Here is an 18,229-nt window from a genome sequence, read left to right on the forward strand (position 1 = left end):
ATATTTCAAGAAGTCTTGGGAATGACCTTGAATAGCCTCCAATTTGTACATTTTGACATTCCATGCAAATGCCTGTTTAATTATATTTTGCCTATAAAAAGCTCTCTTACGAATGTGTCCTTCTGGCACATCAGTCAGCATAGCTGCACTGCAGACTGGAGCACTCCACTAGCTGATGACAGTTTGTGGCTATGGCCTATAAATTTTGTTCTGGGATTCACACTGAAATGTTGCCCTTGAGTCTCTGAATTAGCTTTTAACCTAAACATACAGTTTTTATCCCTACTTCTTTGAAGAAAGAGCACTGCTATGAATTGCTGTGAATGAGGCAGGCCCTCCCTCTATACTCCACTTGACTTCTTTACTGGCTGTTTTCTGTACCAGTTTCTGGGTAATGCCCATTTGTTTAACTGTGACTTTTTACCTCCAGGTACCCAGTCGAACAGCAGCTGCAGTGTAGGAGGATCCATGACTATTCTGCCAAACAGGAACGAACTTTCAAGCACGGACATCACTGTGTTGAACATGCTGAACAGGAGGGACAGCAACACTAGCACAATCAGTTCAGCCTACCTGAGCAGCCGCAGGTCCTCTGGAATCTCACCTTGCTTCTCCAGCCGGAGGTCCAGCGATGCCTCGCAGGCTGAGGGAAGACCACAGAACGTGAGCGTTGCAGACTCCTACGACCCCATCTCGACGGATGCCTCCCGGCGCTCCAGTGAAGCGAGCCAGTGTGATGACCTGCCAAGTCTTCTCAGCCTCACCCCAGCCCAGCAATACAGGCTGAAAGCTAAATATGCAGCAGCTACTGGTGGACCCCCACCAACTCCACTGCCTAACATGGAGAGGATGAGCCTCAAAACAAGGATGGCACTCTTGGGTGACTGCAGGGAGTCAGGATTATCTCCGCTGCCTCCAGTGAATGCCCCTCGAAGATGTAGTGATGGTGGGGCAAATGGTTACAGCAGGAGGCATTTTCTGTCTCAAGATGCTTTAGGAAATGGGACAAGGAGAGCCAGTGATCCAGTAAGAATGGTCTCTGACAACCTCTCTGTCCCTAGAGTCCAGCGTTTCAACAGTCTTAATAGCTTTAACCCTCCTGCTTTGCCTCCATCCATGGAAAAGCGCAACCTTGTTCTTCAGAACTATACCCGTTCTGAAGGTGGCATCTTCCGTGGCTTCAACTCCCCCTGTCCTCCAAGCATCAGCGAGAACGTCGCCCTGGAAGCTGCTACGATGGAAGCAGGTGGCAGTCTGAATGATGAGGATCTCCTGCCAGATGACGTGGTTCAGTATCTGAATTCCCAGAACCAGAGCATGTACGACCACCTGCTGAACAATGTCCTAGACGGCAACAAAATGCATCACAGCTCAGTTTTAGGAAACAGCAACCCCAGCAACTTTGACCAAGCCTCTCCACCAAGCAGTCAGCAGGGAGGTCCCGAGGCAAATAAGAGCGACTTGCCCATTCAGTGGAATGAAGTAAGCTCAGGAAGTTCTGACTTATCTCCTTCAAAGCTGAAATGCAGCCAGAGGTCAGCAGTGCAGCAGGCTCGGGCCTTCAGACTGTACAACAATATGATGGTTCAGCAGCAGAACCCGGAGAGAGGCAACATGGCCCCGCAGAATGGCTATCAGAACCTAGTGGAGAACAGTAGTTCCTACAGTTTACAGCAAAACATGGTTCTCGGCAGCGGAGCCGGTACTTCTTTCAGCATGCAGTCCAATAAGCCCTACAGTGAAAGCATTGGCAGGCAAGCAATGATGTCTGGGGCCACGGACAATTCCTGTGGCATGGCAGTGCAAGGGCAGAAGCTGAGAGTCGGTAACATGCCAGTGAGCGGAAACCAGCAGAATTTCATCCATCCCACGGCATCTAGCGATCAAGCCACCAATATGGCAAACGAGATGCAGAACAGGAATATGATGGAACAGGAATATTTGCAAAACCAACCAGCTGGAGAGGGTGTTCATTACCAGGGAGTCAATCAATCCGGTCAAATGATGCTAGGGCGGGTTAGTCCTACCTCACAAAGCAGCCTGTATCAAGGACCGCAGAGTTGTCCACCGGTGTCTCACACCATTGGTAGCCAGCCTTCAGCTTTGCCAGTGGCCAAAAGTTACCAGCCATGCTCTAATTACAGCAGCAACAGACGGCAGAACGTATTGAGAAACAACCTGTCGCAACAGCAAGGACACGTAAGTGATGGCAACCAGACCTACAGGGTAAACACCATTAAGATGGAGATGCAAGGTCAATCACAGCAGTTCTGCTCTAACGTGCAGAATTACTCTGGTCAGTTATATGACCAAACCACAGGCTTTAGCCACCAAGCTATGAAAACAGGTTCTTTCTTTGGTTCGGAAGCTAACTGCCTGCTGCAGGGGATTGCAACTGAAAACTCACCTGAGCTTCTTTCCCCGGGGGCTAACCAAGTGTCAAGCACAGTTGACAGCATTGACAGCAACAGTCTAGAGGGTGTGCAGATTGATTTTGATGCTATCATAGATGATGGGGACCATGCCAGCCTAATTTCGGAAGCCCTGAGCCCAAGTATCATTCAAGATGTCTCCCGCAATTCCTCACGCCTCACCACTCCCCGAGCATCTCTTACATTCCCGGCTATGCCTGTAAGCACAACTAACATGGCTATTGGGGACATGAGCTCTTTGTTGACCTCGCTTGCAGAAGAAAGCAAGTTTCTTGCTGTTATGCAATAGACATGAAAAACAAAAAACCCTTAGGAGATAACAGATGAAAAAAAAAAAAAAAAACCCACAAAAAAACAGACTCGTATTTTTTAGTTGTGTATGTATTTTAGCAATCTCATCTCACCTAAATGGGATGTGTTTCAAGTATATTCCTTTTATGGAATAAGGACTCTGAAAACCCTAAAGTGTTCTAGGGAGAAACTGTCTTCCATTTCAGTTTTGAATCAGTATTGCTACACCCATTCCCTCCCTTTCTCTCTTTTCTCGCTTTCTCTCTCCCTTTTTGAATGTCCGTATGCTTCCTTTTTTTTCTTTTGTTTTTTAATTGTAAACCAATGTAAACGTGTGAAGTGCATGTTTTTTGTTTTGTTTTGTTTTGTTTTGGTTTTTTTTTTTTTGTAAAAAAAGGTCTGATGAAATGACCTGACAATTTTCTATTACTCAAACAAATCTAGACCTTGTAAAACTGTTGCAACTTTTCCGCTCTAAACATATAGGCACAAAATAACCAGGCATAATGTGAAGTGAGCAGGCAGTGATGAAATCCTCTCTGGATGCACTGGATACATCACACTGAGGTGGACAACCAGCTTAGGAATGCACTGCCATGCACCCAGGCTAGTTTTAGAGTCATGGAGCACAAGAAGTTGGGAGGTTCAGGCAAATAAGAAATCTGAAACCATCAGCCCTTTGATCCCTAGTGAATGTTTTAAGATTTTTGTAAACATACACACAGATAGATGTCACTGCCTTGGATAATGAATGTTATGAGACTGTGTCATGTTTGACCTATTTCAGAGCAAGGAGAGGACCAGAAAGCTATTTTTAGTCCAACTCTCATCTTTTGCAGTATTTGATATTCTGTTTTTCAGCCTTCTCTTTTAAATGACTGGATAGTAAAGTTATAGGTGTGTTTGTGACTTGTGTAGTCTATAATCCTCTCATTGCATACCACATTTGTGGAGATACGATCAGGGTCATACGGTGTATTTCATACAATGAAAGAACAAAATAGCAGTATTCCATACTGGGGACTTTTTTTTAAAATGCAAATTGCAATTTGCTGAACCATTGGTTCTTATTCACAGTAACAATTCCTTTGTCAGGAGAAATGTGTTGTACATCCCTTTTAGCACATATGGCTTCATGGATGGATCATATGTTTTAAAATAAGTAAATGCCCATTGACAAAACACACAACTACAGCTTCAAAAGCATCACGGTCATGTCATGCAAAAGAAGTAGAAAACAAATGGCTGACCCAGTTCTCAGACTAGCCAAATAAAGCAATTGCAAGCAATCTGATAATCTTAAATGTTTTTCCACTGTGTTCAGGTTTTAAAAAATTAAGAAATTTAAGCTGTCATTGAAAATAGCAAAGAAACAAGGGGAACAGCAAAAATGCAGAGATCACAGAATATTCTGAGTTTGAAGGGACCCACAAGGATCATCAAGTTCAGCTCCCAAGTGAATGACTCATACAGGGATGCAACCCAAGACCTTGGTGCTATTAGCACCATACTCTAACCAAAGAAAGACCAAGCCAATCTCTCTCTCTCGATTGACACCACATTTCAAAACAAACCAGCGGGTCAATGCCCAGGCTCAGTTGCACAAGCAAAAAATTGAAACCAACGCACTGTGGTTGTGAAGCTACTCACTGGTAGAGGTGAATGGCATTTGCTCTGTGAGCACTAGCTCTTCCAGCACGTTTTTGGCTGTGCTGGGCTCCACGTCTGCACCCCTGAACACACACAGTGCTCCTGGCTAAACAGGCTGGGGTGGGAAATAGTCACAAGACCAAGGTTTTTGCTCACTCCTAGAAGCTGTGTGTAGGTCCAGCCCTTGTAGACTTCTTAGTTAAATCCTGATAGTAAAGTGCAGCTATGGGATGTAAATGGTTCAGACACTCACAGTCATAGATTTGATGTCTGTAAGGAGCTGGTGTTAATAGTAGACATACAGTGGGACAAGGGAGTGTGGTCGATTTTGAAATACAGATAAACTTTAGCCCAGTCAGTATTAGAAATAGCACCAGAAGGTGATTTCTATAGGCTAGAAAGCCATAGCACTTTTTTTCAACTGTAAAAAAAACCATGAAATACCAGGTGATTCAGGTCATGGCATTTGAGGAAATGTATAGGAATGGAACCTCTGCGAAGCTGTCAGATAACACCGATCAGTTAACAGCTGTTAGAGTCAGAGGACAAAGCTGTAAATCAGTAGGAAAACACAGAAATCCGGTGCTCGGGCCACATTTGGGCTTATCACAGCATATACCAAGTGATTTGCACTGCGAGCTGGAATGTCAGAAATCAAGACAAATGTAGATATCCTACACCTTTTGTCATCATCCAGCTCCTGTCTTTCTGCTGAATCTTTAGCCAGCATTTCCTTCTCCCCATCTCATGGGCGCATATTACCCCGTTCTGCACTTTACCCTTTGCCAGTTCCCCTTCTAGCCTCCCTACCCTTGACCGACTATCACAACCCTCTTGCAGCGGTCCTTGAGCTGCAAGGGCAATTGGGCACAGTTCACCATGGCAAATGATGGGTTTGCTCTTGCAGCATGACAGAGCTGTTCCCTGTTGCGCTCTCATCGCACAGAGGCAGCCCTTTAGAGGACCTGCTTGCCTGTACACAACCCCTGTCCCTGCCCTGCTGCTGGGGCATGAAAGGATGCATGAAGGGCTGTGCTGGACATGTTTCAGATGCTTCCTGGTAACCAATCACTGGCTGTTTATTAAGCCATCAATTACGTGTTTATAAACAATTTCAACAAGGAGACTTATGACCAGCTTGGGAGTAGGTGGCTTGGGAGAGAATCCTTTTATTGTTATAGAGCCAATACATTTTTTTTAAAAAAATAACCATCCCCCAACTATTTTTTTAAACTCAATTTTCCAGTTCATAATTGTATTTGCTGGTGCAATTGATGCTGGGAAGCTATTAACAGATGTGATCCATCAGAGTTTAGAAGGAGCCATTCATATTGCTCAAGGCTAAAAGGGACTGTTTGAGTAGCTAATTTGCCTTCCTGGATTTGACAAACCTTTGTCACTCACTTACCCCTGTCTTGGGCCAACAGTGTGTCTTGGCACAAACCACATGCTCCAGAAAGGCGTCTCATTTGATTTGGCAGAGGTGAAGAACCAGAGACTCCACCGTGTCCCTGGGGAGTTTGTACAAATAGTTTATCATTAATCGTACGTCCCACTTTTGTTCATGTGTCTCTTTTCAGTATTTAGTATTTTCTCATGCTTTTCCGGTTTATGCTAAAAGAACCCATTTTGGCACCTGTGAGGGTAGCAATACATCATAGCCCAGCTATCTTGGGCTTTGGTTCTGTTTTGATGAGGTAGACTGGTCTCTCTGAGCATGGGTCTGTTACGCTGGACACCAGCTTTCACTTGTCAGCCGCCTTCTCAGCACGTGGCAGTGTGGGGAAAGTCCCACCAACGCTGGTGGGACATGTTTACTGGTACCCTTCTACAACTGCTCTTCGAGTTGCAGAGTCAAAGCTTGCTTTTATTTATCTGGCACGTCAGTTGAATTCTGTCATAGCTGGAAACCCTCTGTTCTTCCTAGTGTACTAGAAAAATCACAAAACATCATGAACTTTCTATTTTTAGAGCATTGCGGCCTGAGTCTAAAATCACCTTTACTTCTAATGGCTCTGAGAGGCTCTTCCATATTCACTACTTTTGGCCTTGGGAGCATCAGTAACACTCAGCCTGCCTGAAACTTCAGGCAGTTTTACATTCCATGAAGTGGAAGTCGCCAGTGAGAGTTTATCCGTCAAATACACCCAGGTGAAGGAAAAGTGTGTTTGCAGGGAAGTCAGTGAGGCTTCCACAGGGGCTTTGCTGGTGAGTAGAACGGCCCCATACGTGCGCATGAAAGATGATGCTCTTCTCTCCTTGGAGAATGGCCCCAAATGGTTCGTGCGTTAAGATGCTGGCTGGCTGCTCATTTCCAGTCATTGCTTCTCCCCCCTCCCGCCTCGATGAGATTGCTGGTCAGCTCACCCACGCCTATTCCGCAATGGCTCACCCTCAGTGTTTATATTCTCACAATATATGTGCCTTATTTTGCGTTGACCCTGCAAAACAGAGGGACCAGGATGTGTTGCCAAATTTTCCTGATGAGGCTGTACTTGCCATTCGGTTAATAGCACATACCACTGTCGATAGTGTCTAAAACGTCTCGTAAACCTCTGGTATTCACGTGTTATTGTCCTTGGATTGGTGGAATGTCTCCTATGGAACAGTCACTGTTGTCAGTCCTGCAGACGTGTAAGATAAAAATGTGTCCTTTTTTTTTTTTTTTCCAATTTTTTAAATTTTTTTTTTTATAAAGCTTGTAATCCTTTTTTAAGAAAAAAAAAAAAAGAAAAAAGAAAAGAGAATGTGTAAATACATTTATGTATGGTAGGAATAGTGTTCAGCTGTAACAGGCCTTAGTGGTCTTCATTTGATAAACCTGCAGTTATGATCTGATGTTTCTCAAGCCTTAGGTTGATCTGAAGGGTCTGTAGCACTGTGTACATATGAACTGTACTTCTGCTTTCAGAACCACTTAGCTTTTTTGTAACAAAGAAAAAAAATGTTTCTTACAATGTCAATAAAAACAAAAGCCTTTGTACTTAAGTTCTTAGCTTTCAACTATTAAAATATCTCCTTGAGGGAAGGAGTTATTTTTTCATCCGTCTGAAGAGCCTGGTTGCAATCAGCACATGAGTCGCTTCTACTCATAGCTGCTCGCTTTTCTCTTTCTGCTTCCCAGCCTGTTGCTTCACTTCATTCACAGTTTAAATACAGATCAGAAAAAAAATGGGGTACTTGCCTTCCCTCCAGAGAAAAATGGCTATGGGGTGTCGAGTGGAAAAATAAATGAAAACGCAGTGTCACACACAGATAAAGTGTTTGAAAGGAGGAGGGAGACTGACCTGGTTAACTCTGCTGTAGAAGCAGCCGGCTCAGAGGTCAAAGCCAAGCTGTGCTAGACTCTGGGCTGTTCTGTGGAGGCTGAGTTTTCATCCCTTGCTTGCCAAGGGTCTCTCACAAAGGCTTGCCCACCCATGAAGAACAGGAAGGAGGAAGAGAAGCTCCTCTGGCTGGATTACTCAGTAGATGACTGCTTAGATGGGTTATTGTGGGGTCTGCAAAAGACCTAGATGCAGTCATCTTCAAGGTGGACACACTCAGTGTGTGCTCCTGTTGAGTGCAGCAGTCATGGGCAACATTGAGTTAGTTGTGGTAAATAGTATAAACGAAGTTGCAATATTACGGTGTCTGGGCTGTTCTCATCTCAAGGCCTTTTGTTTCCATTGCTGGTACCTCACAAACCACTCTGTTGAGCTGTCAGTGCTCAGTGGAACAAGCCTCAGACAAAGACGTGATGGACCAGTGGGGAGACAAGGAGGCCTGCGGGGAGTGGGGGGGGTCAGTAGCAGGTTCCATGCTGACCTGCTACGATAAGGGAGCCCACACACCTGGACTGACAGCCCCTGTCTGTGCTACTTGCACTGTGCTAGCACACCACTACCCTTAAACACCCTCTGCGTGCTCGTCTTTCAGTTATATCGCTCCCACCAGCTGGATCTACCTCGGGGTGAATGTCAAGAGGGCAGAGGATGACACAGGGACCCTTGCTCTGTTCGGCTGTGCTCTGTGTCGAGGGCACAGATGAAGAAGCTGTCCTGCGGTGTGCGGTCCGGCACCAGGGCCGCAGCATTTCCAGAGCTGAGCACTTCTAGGTGAAGGGTGGGGGCTCCAGCCTGATTTGAGATTGGGCCAATGAAGACCTGTACGTTCAAAGCTGCAGCCGGGGAGAGGAAGACCTGTGTTTCCAGGTGGTAAAACCCAAAATAATGCCATATCCTCAGGAAAACAAAAACAGCAGGGCAGTCCTGGTTTGTGCCATCCAAAATCAGCAGATGCTGTTGACCTTTAGTATATGCTTTAGTGCCAAGGCTGTAAATGAGTTCATTTAATTTATTTAATTGGTTTCTTACTTCAGAAGGGCATGTACTTGAGAGAGAACTGCAGTTTGCAAAGCCTGAGAAAAATACAACAGAGATACACAGCGTCAATCAACAAGGCAGGAAAAACCCACCCCAGAGACCCCCCAGTACCCTAAACAGGTGGCACAGTGTTATTCCACTCAAACACCAAAGACAGTGGCAACACAAAAATCACCAATAATGCTAAGGCCAGGCCTGCCATGGTCAGGGGTGAAGCAGGGAAAGAGCAGATAGTGTGGGCCCACAGTGCTGATGGAGTTACTGGGCTGGCTAGATGGAAGCAGTGGCACTGTAGGACAGCCTAGTGTAATTTTTTTCCTTTCCCAGTTTTTGTGGGCTCGACTGTGTAATCTTCATGCTGCTTTTTCAAAGAGGGAATAATGGGAAGGAGACGACTTGTTCTCTGCAGGCTGAAACACAAGCTATTTGTGTAAGGAACACAGCTTTGTTACATGATTAGTGCAATGGGAGCCCCTAGGCACCACTTCCCAGTACAAACAACTAGTATTAATAACTCATGCTAAAATTGCCTGCTATTTAATAACCTGGGCCTCTTTCCACCCCGAGAAGCACATAACTGCTTTATGTTCCCACCATCTCTGCCTGTCTTCCCTCACTGGTTTCAGACTGTCCCTGTTCACCTCCCAGGAAAAAAAAAAAAAAAAAAAGGGAGCATGTTTGGGCAAGGAAGAAGGAAGAACTGATGGTGTTTCACAGGAATCCATGCGCCCTATGTCTGCCTGCATACGTACAACCTTGCCTGCCCCCCTTTACAGGGTACTGCTCCTGCTTCTGATGCGAGGCCGCCCATCGCTGCCATGTCTTGCAGTCTTGGTCCCGTTTCACCCCACGTTCTGGGGACGGAGTGACCTATTTCATGCCCTGCCAAGGAAGCAGCCGCCCTCCCTCCAAGCTGCCCCAGCTGGCTGAGACGTGATAGACCAGCAGTGTTACTCATGGGTGGGAGGCCCATGTGAGTCACGCTTCCCTTCGCCCCACACGCGGGGTGGCTGCAGCAGGAGAGCGGGCAGCAAGCGAGCGGGACTGCATCTCCCGCCCGGCTGCGCAAGGCGGCGGCGGCGCAGTTGGGCCCAGGCAGGAACGAGAAGCAGTGGGCAGATCAGATGGTGATGAACCATAAACAGGATCGTTTCCCAGGGGCTGGCTGAGCTGCTCCAGCCTTTGCCAGCAGCGCTAGGATGGCTGTCAGGTCTGCAAGGCGGTCTCTAAGCCACTCTGCTCTGCAGAAAAACATTACTAATGTTCCCACGACCAGAGCAAGACAGAAGAGACAAATAACTTGGACAGAGCCATGAAACAGTGGCAAAAATCTGGAAGACAGAGGAGGAGAGAGGAAAAAAACAAGAGGGCGGAAAGCTCTATAATGACTGAAAAGAGCCCCAGATGGATACAAACCGAGAAAAGGCCAGAGACAGAAATAGTAGCACTAATTAGCTGAGCTGAACAACCTCATTCCTGCTGTACCTGAGCATCCTCTGCTGTCCTCAGAGCCCCAGCGCTGCCAGCCCCATGCTAGGGAGGAGGAGTGGGAGCAAGAGCTGCTTAGACCTGGGTGAACAGAAGTAATTAAGTTCCTATAGCAACGCTTAGTGAAAAATCCCAAAGCGGAGGCACCTATAGGGCTGTGAGAAAGGGTTGTGCCTCCAGACAGCATACCCTGAGGGAGAACTATGAGAAATGTGTGCCTCCCCATCCTGAGCATGGTTTCCGCTGCACCTTTGCTGCTTGAAAACTTACCATTTCCATTATAAGAGCAGCCAGCCCTCCCAACCCATAGGAAAAACTCAATTTGCCTATTTTGTCTTGAGGCAGTTTTGCTTTGAAGAGCTACAGCACATCCCACTCTGCCAAAGCATTGTGGCAATGTTTTCACTGGCAAAATCTTTTATTTGCCTAGAAGGCTTTTGCTGGGAAAGGGCAGATATGTCTCATTCCTGTCATTGCTGACCACTTCAACCTCCAGTCCACTGCTCTCAGTAAACTCCTTTGACTTTGGCTGTGGGACCCCACACTGTGACATTGCCTGAATACGGCTTTTTGGACAGAGCTTCGAAGAAGAAATGGTCTGAAGCACCCCATCATCATCCTGCTGCAGAATCTGAACTTGAGCTCTTACCAGAAGGTTGCAGATATAAAAGAGGGTTAAAAAAACCCCAGCTCATACTGTGAGTGAAACAATCATCAGACACTGAACCCTCAGAGTTGTGGACCTCACTGGCAAAGAGGTACCTCTCAGAAGCTCCCTGAAGTGGCTGCACATCAAATTCTTTCTTGCCTGAGCTAAGAGTCTCTTCATCAGTGAGAAGAGGTCCCAGTGCCCATGGTGAGGCTGGAGACTGGCACAACACGAGCCGGAGGTCTGCAGGGCTGCAATAAGTGGCAAAGTGTGCCGCAGCATCTGTGGGGATGGGGGTTTGCTCCCTTCCAGCAACAGTAAATATCAAGCTTACCTTGTCAGCCACGCAGGGAGAAGCAGCGTGGGTTGGTCCCCCAAGGCTGTGCTCTTCTCCTCACATCACCCTTGGAGCAGGCAAGCTCCCGCTGCTGACCCAGACAGCAAGAGCTCTCCTTTGGGCACCATTACTAGGGACACACTGTGCCTTGCTTGTTCCTTTTATTGTGAGGAATTAGAGGAATTAATGTCACTTTGAAGTCTGTGGTGTGGTGGCACAGCCCCTGCCTGCCATGCAGCCTCACTACAGACTGGCACAGCATTAGCAAGCCCAGTGGCACAGCTCCTACACCTGCCTCATGTCCAGTCCTTTCCTTGCCTTAGACGCTTCTCTCTGCCCTTTCCTCCTCTTCTCAAGGCTGGGCTGTAGCACAGGGAAAACCAAAAATACTGCATGCTATTTTTTCCTCTCCTTGGCAGGTTCCTTGGAGATTACTGCTGTTTTCTCCCAAGTACAGAAAATGCTTGAAGCTGTGCAGAGGCTCAGCCACAGAGACGCACAGGCAGCAATGTCTTTCTTAGCTCTGTGGAGTGCAGTCTTGAACCACTCTAGCACTTTTTGCTTACCTTCGTGTCCTGAGACAGCTTAGGTTTCAGTCTGCTGTTCACCTGACCTCTGCTTGGCATGGACAGCTGGAAAGTGCTGGACTCCAGTTTAGCCGGAGCAGGAGCAGAGAAAGAGAGAGCTGAAACATCAGCCAGCAAAGCGTGATAGGGAATCCTCTCGCCCCTCAGCAACCTCTCTGCTGATGCTGAATCGAGGGCCTCTTCTGTTTGAAACAGGACTGGGGTCTGGGGTCCCCTGCTGCAGGGTTGGCTCTGCCTTTAGCAGCTCCCATAGTTTCATCAGCTTACGTGCAAACTCTCTCTGCCAAGCTTCGCTTTAGAAGCACTGGTGCAAAATGGCCCCCCACTTTGGAGAAAGCCCAGGAGGATATGAAATCCCCTCGGACTTTTCATTGTGGAGGAGCAGCTGGCCACAAACAAAATGTACAGTCTTGAAGCAAGTAGTGCAGGCTTTGATCTACCCAGTTAAATACGAGCATTGCTGAACTTGATCCTCTCTGTGCATGTTCTCGTAAAAAAGTATTTTTCTTCAGGAGAGTGGGTTGCAGAGCAGCAGGGTTTCTCTTCTCCCGTCCTATACCAGCTGATGAGTTTTATGACAACGTTGTCCTGAAAACTTTAGAGGGTTTATCAGTTTTGAATGCAAGTTTCCTTGCTTTAAAAGAAACACCAATGGGTAAATTTAAGTCCTCCCATGCTTTGGCTGGCCTTGTGCTAAACTTAAAAATGGGGAGCCTCAAAACCCCAAACGCTGTTCCCAATGCGCCCTAGATAGTGGCGCCACTGTGTTTGCTGAGTCCATTTCGTTAGTCTTTTGGCTGAAAAGTGCTGGTCCACTGCAATAGAAACATCAGATTTAGAGGAAGAAAAGCAAAAAGACAGCATTTAGCAATTTTAGAGGTACCACATGCACTTAGCAAAAGTGGAGCCAGCCCCAGGGCTGTGGCAGCTGGCCTCCAGCTCCAGGGCCAGCTCTTCCTCCTATGACCAGGGGCTATTTCATGATTATTGCAGTAGGGGAGGGCTCCAAAAAGCATGTCTGATGCCCTCAGGAGGTGAGCACCACAGCTGCCTCACCATCACTTGTACCAGCGTAGCTGGACCTTGGTGTCTGGCTTTCAGATCCTTCCCCAGGTAGCACAACTGGGACGGGGACCTGAAATGTGCCACCCTGACCCACCACACCCTGACCCTGGGTCTGCAAAACCTCAGCTCCCGCTTAGGTCAGGGAAGACAAACAAATGGCAAAAGTGAAACAGTGAGAGAGTTGCAGCACCAGCCTGGCTGCAGACATCCCACTGTGGGCATGCCATCCATGGGCTCTGCTGCCACCACTGTCCCCATGTGAAGGGACATCCTTAATTGACTGACTGACTGACTGACTGACTGGGGCTGTAACCCCCACCCTGGCCTGGTTTCTGATTTGCACCCATCATCTGTCAAGGCTTCAGCTGCGTGTCCCTAGGGCTGAGACCTCTCCAGCCTTCACCACCACTTTGCTGCTTTCCTTTTTATACGGTCAAACACTAGGCAGGGTAAATCCCACAGGAACATGGCAGAAGGTGCCAGAGGTCTAGCTGGGGACATGAGTGTCATTTTGCCCTGTTATTGCCCTTCCTCCCTGGAAGCATCCAAACAAGCGAATGAGGCATCCCCAGCAAACCTCCTGTTGCCTTTTAGTACCAGGAGTAGCAGTGGCTCTGCCGCCAAGATGAATCTGGCAGCCACGTAGCAGCTTCTTGGAACATGCTCTAAACAGTATTCGTGGGTGGTAAGTAAGGACAAACACAGCTTTGCCCTTGAAGGGCTGAGTCCAACTACCTGAGCGGGCTGCTGGCCAGCAGAGCAGATCATTAATCGAAACTGCTTTATGTAAAACATCAGGAGGAGCAGTGCATTTTCTGCCAGCTCCCAGACTGGCCTGATGGTGGCATTGGCTCTGGGACACAGGACTCGCAGCCAGAGGACCAGCACTGCTCTCAGCAGTGCCTGCAGCACAGTTTGCAGCCTCTGGCTGAGCTGCACAGCACTGCCCTCAAAGACAAATCACCAGCCGTGGCCAGCTAGGCTAGGGAAGGTTGATGGGCTGGCAGCCCAAAGCGGTGTGGAGTTTTCCGTGGTCAGTTGTTGTGCTGGCATGGCCAGAGAGCCGCTATTATTAGATGGCATATGAATCACCCGCACGACTGGAATTAGCAGCCTCAGCCTGAGCTGAGCTGGACACTTATTGGAAAAGCCTCATTTACAGCCCAGCCAAGAGACAAAAGTGGACAGGGATCAGAGAAACCCTTTGCCCAATGCCCACTTCAGCCCTGGTTGCCATGTCTTCCTGTTCAGTGGGAAGCATCAGCTCTGGGGGTCTCCCAAAGCCCTGATGGTGTGACACAGGGAAGGAATGATCAGGAAAACTGCCACTCTGTTCATGCACTGCCAACCCCATGCAAAATACAGCAAGAGATGAAACCTTAAATTATGATCTGATGGAGTTGATTAAAAGGGCATAGTCTGACAAAACGTGCTTGAGTGAAATGTGAAGGAAAACACTGAGTTTAGCAGAGTTAAAGCCTAAGGTCTCATGTGCCAGCAGAGAAAGAGGAGGATGTCATGCCTCAAAGCTAGGGTCCAGGGAAGCATTTTGCATTGTGTGGATGAGGAACATGTCAAGTGAGATCTTCCCTCTCCAGCCTCTCTCATACAGGTGAAGAGCTTACAGCTACCATGCCTGTGCCTCAGTCTGGTCTCCAGACATCAGCATCTGACACAAGCAGATGCTGAGCAGGATAACAGGGATCTGCAGTTCTAGGGCCAAAACTGGCAGATTACTGGGAACTCACTGGGTGCAGCATGAAAGAAAGAGGGGAGGGAGCTGGAAACACATTTGCTTTTCTGGATGGGAAAACACTGACGCCCTTTGATTCCTTTTTTGACTCATTTAAGCCTGGAACTGCAATAAGACAGCCCAGTAAGAAACACAACTTGTAAGAATTGCAGCTGCTAATGTTTTCCCTCGGTCTCCTCACTAGTCATTTTGCCCATGTTGTTCTCTATTTACCCTGTTGCAAATGAGAGAAAGTCCAGTCTCCATGTTCTCTTGTACAGTCGTGAATCAAATGCATCAGCAATAAAGTTCAATCATCAGAGCTGTGCTATGATCTTTGCTTCACCCCGCACTTTTCCGACTGAAATTAAAATAATCCACTATGTCATCTTTTCACAGGACATGAAATAGAATTTTATATGCATTGCAAAGTCACACCAAGGCACATTGTGAGGAGCGGCGGAGTACACACCATTTCTTATAGCCTAACAAAGGAGCCCTTATTTAATAATGAACTATTACAGCACAGTACAAAGATATGCTTTGTTCAGTGACTAGAAATTGTTTGCAGATTTTTCCAGCCACCAGGAGTTGACAGCTCACTGAGGAAATCAATTCTTAAAGCTAGAGTGCTTACATGCCTGTTTGTCTCTTGGAGCACTGCAAGCCCAGAGCTGCATGGGGTCCAGTCCTGCTCTCTTTTTCCATGGACTGAAACAGTGAAACATTTCTGGATATATTTCTCGAGGAGGAGGCAGATCTGTGGTTTCAGCTCTTTCCTTCACATCACCTTCTGGAAAGTTTAAACCATCTTAGCCAAAGTGCTGAAAGAAAGGGACAAGAGGATGAACCTTGGAGTAAAATTGTGGGAGCTGGTTGCCTCGATGTGAGGCAAACGTACTGTTTGGGTGCCACAGACATCTGAGCTGTGTGGGGTTGATTTTCAGCTTTCTGAAGAAAAAAAAAAAGAAAAAAAAAGATCTAAAATCCAGACATGATAGAAAGAAATAAGGTGTACAAGGACTGGGGTGATGTGCTGCAGTGAGTCAGCAGCATGAGGAAGGTTTTCTACCAGAGCAGAGCTAGGCACTGCCAGGAAAGAGCTGGAATTTTCTCCCCTCCTAATCTCTTCCTCTAATTCTATTAATAGCCATTAATACCAATCCAGCTATGGGTTGCAGGATCCCATCGCATGCATCTGCACCTCTGGCAAGGGAGGTGATGATCTGGGACAGCTTGTTTTGATCCTACAGAACAGGTCAGACTGTGCCACTTGGCTCAAACACACAAATCACATAGCCAGGCTGTTAATGAATGAGAAGCAAAGATGTTTCTTCTCCATCCCAGAAAGGGATTATGGCTGGAGGGAGGGAACAAGAACGAGCATTCAGCCTGGGCTGTGCCAGCAGTCACTCCACCATGGAGGTAATGCAATTACCAGGCTGTTTTCCCATCATGCACCTTTAACCATTTTATTCATCCCCACTGAGCTTCTTGTAGAAGGGTGAAGGAGCAGGAGTGTGCTTGGCCCTTTAACTGGGGGTGAGGGCACTTAATGAACATAACTCTCCTTACCTACCAGCCAGCTTTCCCAGAAATATCAAAGCACAGAGTAAGGAGATGCCTTGATATCAAATCCTTTGGCAGGTTTAAGGACACCAGAACCACAGCTCTGCCTAGCAGCTAGAAGAGGTGATTTCTGAGAAGTCCCAGCACAAAGCATCTTTCTGAGGCTGAGGAACTCAAGTCCTGAGTTCAGAAGATGTATTAAATTCCAACATCGGTTTCTGAGGACTTCCCCTCCTTAGGTCTTTCCAAAGTACATCACGTGCATGTGCAACATATACACACATATGTTCATTTATTTGTTTGACTATTTTTAAACAAATTAACTCACTTTTCTGATTTTTTTTCTGGGAGAAAAACTAAAATCCCCTGTAGCACCAGTCCCTCCCTGTTCAGTCGACAACCTACAGCAGGGAGTTGAAAACTTGGCACTTAGCCCATGTGTTAGCTGCAGGTTAGCACTGAGCAGAACCAGTTAGAGAAGAAAAGCCTCATGTCTCCTCTGCACTCTGCTTCATTCTACCAGGCTCTACCATAATTTCTGCATATGCCACCGCTGGCAAATGCAAAAATAGTGTCAATACATAGGCATGTTGCGTATCGGGACACAGCAGCAAGAAACTTGACAAATACATTGCCCCATGACAACACTTAAGCTTTGTTTGTCTTTCAGTGGCGAGAAAGGGAAAAAAAATTGGAGGAGGAATTGACTTGGAGCAGTTCCCTCTAACCATTTATTTACCTTGTGTGCGTGCCTCAAACTCTTACTCGTGGGTTGCAGCCATGGGCACACATAAGGCCTTGAGGGTCCTCAGCAGCAATCCCTCGAGAGAGGAGCTGGCTCACAACACGCTCAAAAGCATTTTTGCTTCGTTACTTTTCTCATCAGATAACGACGTAAAGCAACTTCATTGCTGCCTCTGGCAACTGCCGCACTTCCTTTCCCCACGTGTCCCCGACGCACGCATCGCATGGGAAACGCTCCTCTGTTCTGACACACAGCTCAGTGCGAGCGAGACCAGGCGGATGGGAAGAGGGACACTGCGGACCCGAGCCAGCAGGAGCAGCAGCACAGGGCGCAGGCAGCCAGCGTCCTGCTGGAAGATGCCCGAGCGTTTGCGGCACTTGCAAGCGTCCCAGGCTCGCAGCACCGTCGATGGTGAACGTTCTTTGCTTCAGGCCTGCCTGGGGGTGTGAGCACTTGGCAGCACCCTGGTGCTCCATGGGAAGATGGGCTCGCTGTGCTGAAGTCTGGACTGGAGAGGTAGGAAGGAAAGAGCAGCTGGGAGCGAGGAAGTAATTGGTCACGCAGCAAGTTACAGTGGTGTCAGGAGGGCAGTAACTTCTGCCTGCAAACAGAAAAGCAGAGGTACCTGATCTGGTTCAAAATAAACACGGTCTTGGCACTAGGATGATATCTCATGGTGACTTTTACAGGCATTTTTCTTAGGCTATTTCCTCTGCAGCACTGCACGCCTTTCCACAGTGAAATCAGCTACAGCTGAGCCAGTTTACCCCATTCTGCTCTGGTTTCTCGGCATTTGCTGGCAGTGCCCTCATCACAGCTTGGCCCTTTGGTCCAAGATCAAATTGTTTGGTTTGGACACCAGGTAAAGGATGGGCTTCATCTAACTTTACAGACCTACACTTGGCCTCTTTACTGCAGCTCCTTTTAAAAGCAAAGAAGAGGAATGGGCAAGATTCGCTTGACCTGTTTTAGACACTGAATTGGAGAGGGGGTGACTCATAGCNGAAATTCTTTACAGAGAGGGTAATCAAGCATTGGAACAGCCTACCCAGAGAGGTGGTGGATTCACCATCCCTGGAGGTTTTCAAGCAGAGATTGGATGTGGCCCTTAGTGCCATGATATAGTAATTGGAGTTGGATCAGGGGTTGGACTTGATGATCTTGGAGGTCTTTTCCAACCCAATCTATTCTATGATTCTATGATTCTATGAATGAACATAACTCTCCTTACCTACCAGCCAGCTTTCCCAGAAATATCAAAGCACAGAGTAAGGAGATGCCTTGATATCAAATCCTTTGGCAGGTTTAAGGACACCAGAA

At 47.3% G+C, this 18,229-nt stretch overlaps 1 protein-coding gene across 2 annotated transcripts in view; it reads left to right on the plus strand.

Annotated features, from left to right (window-relative positions):
• GLI3 (GLI family zinc finger 3) overlaps positions 1-7,353 on the plus strand; it is a 205,957-nt gene extending 198,604 nt beyond the window's left edge. For both annotated transcript variants that reach the window (XM_027902424.1, XM_027902425.1), the window contains one exon: positions 431-7,353. In XM_027902424.1, coding sequence (XP_027758225.1) covers positions 431-2,721 — 2,291 coding nt within the window. In that variant the 3' untranslated portion in view covers positions 2,722-7,353. The remainder of the gene's footprint in view (positions 1-430) is intronic.
• The last annotated feature ends 10,876 nt before the right edge of the window (positions 7,354-18,229 follow it).

Source organism: Empidonax traillii, unplaced genomic scaffold (genome assembly GCF_003031625.1).
Source record: "Empidonax traillii isolate 1590-97213 ecotype Southwest subspecies unplaced genomic scaffold, ASM303162v1 scaffold873:size564455, whole genome shotgun sequence".
Taxonomy (NCBI): domain Eukaryota; kingdom Metazoa; phylum Chordata; class Aves; order Passeriformes; family Tyrannidae; genus Empidonax; species Empidonax traillii.